We start from the raw sequence: 4919 nt of genomic DNA, 5'->3' as shown, positions 1-4919 counted from the left end.
AAACTCGGAATTAGTTTTAAGCCTATGCAGCTTCCCAAATGTGTGATCCCAATGTCTCAGATTAGAAATCTCACGGGTGAACAAGTATGGAGATTCGAAATATAATTGAAAAAACACTTGACATCTCTGGTGTTCAGTTTGTTCTTTAAACAGCTCCTGCATTCTTGACAAGGTAGGTCGCCAGCTTATGGTGTATTGTACGTGAGCGGGGTGCCGAGATAAGTATTGAAGATTATGTGATGAAGTCGATCAAGCAATTTTATATAAGGCCCATAACCACCTACCATTCAGTAATTAAGCATACAATTGAATGCACATTCTGCCGTCAATTATAGAACATATACTTCATGAGTCATATTTGATCACAACTTTGGTCAGTGGGGTTAATTTCCAGATTACAATGTACAGATTACTGCAATGAATGTCACAATACCGTACAGCTTTTCTTGTTGATACCACCACTCAGAAACCCACAAGAAACTGCATATGCCACACTCCAATAGAAACATTACATTTTTTGCTACATTTATTCGAAATGGAATAAGCCATTTCAACTCCATCAGACATACGGCCGCCAACGTTTTTCTTAGTATCAAACACCCAATGAAGGTCGTGCAAAATGTCCTTTGCGGTGTTCACTTGATGTTTGTATGGTGGCATACATAGTTTATGTAACACGAAACTGTACTCATTCAATCTTGCTATCTTAAAATGTAGCATGTCCAGTTTCTTATTGGTTACTGCGTGGTTGTATCAAACAGGAATGCTGCACGGCATTGTGGAATTCGCTGTAACAGCATATGCGTGTCTTAGATCAGAATGTCAAACTGTAACATTAGCATTTCTCAGTATAATTTATCAATTCTACAATATCAAAATGAATGAAAACGTACTCAAACGTTCCATCCTTACCTGCTGTAATGATAAATTATCCGGCGATCACGCAAATTCAGTCCATGACTACACCATTGGAGATTAAGAGTACTCATATAACATAATACTGAATTGTATTAAATTATTGTTTCGACCTATCCAGTGGGGCCTATTAGTAGTTTCTAACATACAAACACAACACAACACAACACAATACAACACAACACACACACACACACATACATACACACATACATATACACATACATACATACATACATACATACATACATACATACATACATACATACACATACATACATACATACATACATACGTACGTACGTACGTACGTACTTACGTACGTACATACATACATACATACATACATACATACATACATACATACATACATACATACATGTACATACGCGCGCGCACACTCACAAACAAACAAACACACATGTACACACACACATATACACACCGTGAAAAACAACGAAACTTGCATGGTATGTAAATCACTAGAAATATATGATAAAATGTTTGAAAGTCGCAGATGACAAAATCACACGATGATTAAATTCTTGCCAAGTTCTCATTCGAGTTTATTATGTGCTGAAAACTAATTTACGTGTGTACTGAGGAAGTGTAAAAGAATCTTGCTTCCTGTACACGATGAATAAACGAAAGATATATCACATCACTTCTTTTGATCTTCTTTTGATTTACAAAGATTGTGTTCCACTAAGTTATGAATGGAGCTAACTTTCAGATACACATTTCACCATGACAACAATCATTGTACTCACAAAAATGTGTTACAATCAATAAAATAAACATACGTTTTATTGAAATTGTCATGCGTTCAATTTAGGAGAGATATCTTAACGTTGAGAAGAAATCGTGACCGAGTTGCAGTCACCAGTATTAGCCAGTGTGGTTACGTGTATATAACTGCTCTTTGAAAATAACTCAAAATTATTTCAATAGCTACGTCCTTGCGATATCAAAAGATAATTAATTCTCTGGGATAATAACTTATGACGAAGTTCTACAAATGCGTGATACATGTACCAGACCAACGGTTAAGGAAGACGTTTTTATAATAAGAAAAACGTACTACCAAATCAGAGTGACCATAGAGTTTCAATCAGGCATCACAATGTTTGGTTTATTTCTCACATTACGTACATATACACTGATAGAATGCTAGCATACAGAATGATACATTTTATCTCATCATGAACATGTGTCGGATGAAACAAGGATTATTCAAACACAGAACTTTTTATTTATGTTCACAGTGAGATAAATTGCAACATTTCTGTACTTTGTGTAATTTGTAACAAAAACGTTAATGTCGTGTTAGATGTAAAAGACTTCACGCCGACTCATTGAAAATCTATAGTCTTTCATTTCTGGTAGTAACAACTACTTCAGATGCACCAACTTTAGTATAACCATTGTTATTTTAAAGACATAAATCTGTCATCCAAGAAAAAACGGATATCTCATGTAAGCCTAGTTTTGAATCTGAATATTTATGATATTTCTTTTTAAACATCAAAAGTTTAATCCTTTGATTTACTTACAAAGAGATAGCCTAATTTGGGCGTTGACTTATTACAACATTTACAGATAGATTTTTCGCAATTGTTTAGTAGATGGAGTGCTCAAATCAAAGCAGTTTCCCAAAACGTATGGTACGACAGGTTCATTATGTTTTTGTATAAGACTGTTGTATAAGCCAATATTTGGCTGTACCCTTAGAACTTAATTTCCTCCCTAAATGTGTTGCTTTGGTTCAATCTCAATATAAATGCTAATATGCACCCATTCCTTCATCCCCTTTCATTTACACAAATGTTTGAGAAGATTGGATTATCTGGTAATATATTTCAACCTCTGTACGACGGTCTTATTTGCTGTGTGAAGATTTCTGATATAATTCTATAACATACGACTTGAGTGTAGAACAAAAAAACTCTTAAACAAAGGTCACATAGCCCACATATCTACACCGTCTAAGATAATGGACTTTAGGCGGAACGCCTTTGCGTGATTTAGCTATCTCGTGGTACGTTCAAATAATGCACTTTTGATTAGCCCTAAGGATTTCAAGACGTGCTATTTTTTTTTATGACTGAACAGATATCCATGAGATTTACTTTCACAAGGCGCGCAAATTAGTACACGGTCAATTTACCCGCGGTGTTTGCTCGATAACAAATCAGGTCCGTTGCAATTGGTTAGCTTTCACTCCAGACGAGTAAAAGAAACCATAAGTAGACTGTATTCTACAAGAAAGGTCACCAAAGAATGGCAGCTTAATTTCCTGTGTTTCAAGAATAGCTAGTAGCATGAGGGGGGGGGGGGGAATTAAAAATTAGTGGTCTCCTAGCTATATGTTTGTATTCAGATCTGATTCACTTTCGTTTCATTTCTTGCAGGTAACAGGCGAGGCATAGACTTGATGTAGAGTTTAGAGAACATACCCTGTACGATCCTTCAATTAGCAGACGATGAAAAGAATCTACAATGTGTAAACTGACGTTCATGTTGGCGTACTACCTCTCGGCTTTGGCTTGTTTTATGGGTCTATTTTTCCAAGAGGTGTATTCACACCACAGTTTTGCAAGCCAGACAATTATATAGACGATTCGGGTATTGTAAAGCCTCAAAGACGGGATGAACAACACAACAGAAACTCCAGCTTGGGGGAACGTCACCTCTGGTGATAACACTACTTCAGGCCAATCAGGAGAAGGCGTAGATGATGGCAATATAGACTCCATAATGAAAACGATTTTTGCATTTATCGGCACCACTGGCGTCATCGGAAATATATTGGTGATCGCGGTGTTTATGCGAATACACAAAGCTTCACCCACGGGTCTGAACAGTACCAACATCTTTATCATGAATCAATCATGCATCGATCTCGTCAGTTCTATTTTGCTACTTGCTCAAAACCTTATCCCTGTTGGTTCAATTCCGAATGGCGCCGTCGGAGATGCCTTCTGCAAGCTATGGGTGTCCAGTCTTTATCCAATGTGGGCTTGCTTTCTTGGATCAACATTCAACCTTGTATTCCTAACTTTTGAACGATATTTTGCCATCTGCCATCCTATCAAACACCATACTAGTTTTTCACAGAGGAAAGCTAAGATTATGGTGGGCGCAGTTTGGCCACTGTGTTTTGTCTACGAACTTCACTGGGCGATGGTACAGAAGAATGATAACAATGGCGGATGTACACAGATATGGTTCAAGGGACTAGATGCCTTAGGCGTCATGGTCTTTGTTTTTCAATACATCACACCGATCATAATCATGGCTTTCGTCTACGTCAATATATTACGAGTCGTCAGGCGTCAAAGCAAAGTGCACACAGCTGACCCAAGACCAACTCAAGCCACAGACCAGGCAAGTGCTTCAGCACCAAAACCACTCTCGAAAACAGAGAAAAATATTATCTCTACGTTGCTAATCATAGCCATTACGTACATCGTATGTTGGTCCCCGAATCAGATCGTTTATTTTTGGTTTAATCTTGGCGGTTATGTCAACTTCAACAGCATATTCTTCAGCTACACCATTGTATCAGTGTGTTGTAATATGTGTGTAAATCCGTTCATTTATGCAGCCAAATTAAGGGAATTTCAAGTGGAAGCAAAGAAAATGTTTGGTTGTGGAAACTCCCAAGGGCATGGCCAATCTATTACATTGTCAACTAATACCTAGATTATGATGTATACTAGGGTACAACTTATATGTTCTTATACTAACTAATACTAACAATGGACCAGGTTTAGTTTTGATGATCGAAATAGAAAACCGAAATCACGTCCAAATTTGTTTATTAATCTCAGATCTTTGTGTCAATATTCTTTGAAACATTATTCAAAGCTAGAGCAAATAAACCAACGAGAGTTAATTAGTACTCATCGAGTGCTTCAGTGAGTTGAAGAGTTCGGAAATAAACGGATTAGTGACGGGGTTAAAAGAAAACATGAATGACAGTGACAGTTGGACATAAAATG

The 4919-nt window shown here is 37.1% G+C and overlaps 1 protein-coding gene across 1 annotated transcript; it reads left to right on the top strand.

The window, feature by feature from the left end:
- The first annotated feature begins 3564 nt into the window (after positions 1–3564).
- Positions 3565–4919, top strand: LOC144436912 (galanin receptor 2b-like). The gene has a single exon (XM_078125777.1). The coding sequence runs from the start codon at positions 3565–3567 to the stop codon at positions 4618–4620; it is 1056 nt and encodes a 351-aa protein (XP_077981903.1). The 3' UTR covers positions 4621–4919.

The sequence above is a fragment of the Glandiceps talaboti genome, chromosome 6 (assembly GCF_964340395.1).
Source record: "Glandiceps talaboti chromosome 6, keGlaTala1.1, whole genome shotgun sequence".
NCBI lineage: Eukaryota > Metazoa > Hemichordata > Enteropneusta > Spengelidae > Glandiceps > Glandiceps talaboti.
The sequence above is the reverse complement of the archived record's forward strand: the minus strand, read 5'-3'. Positions and strand labels throughout refer to the sequence as shown.

Coding starts and splice junctions, on each gene's coding strand:
- LOC144436912 (XM_078125777.1), top strand. CDS start 3,565: ATGAACAACACAACAGAAACTCCAGCTTGGGGGAACGTCACCTCTGGT.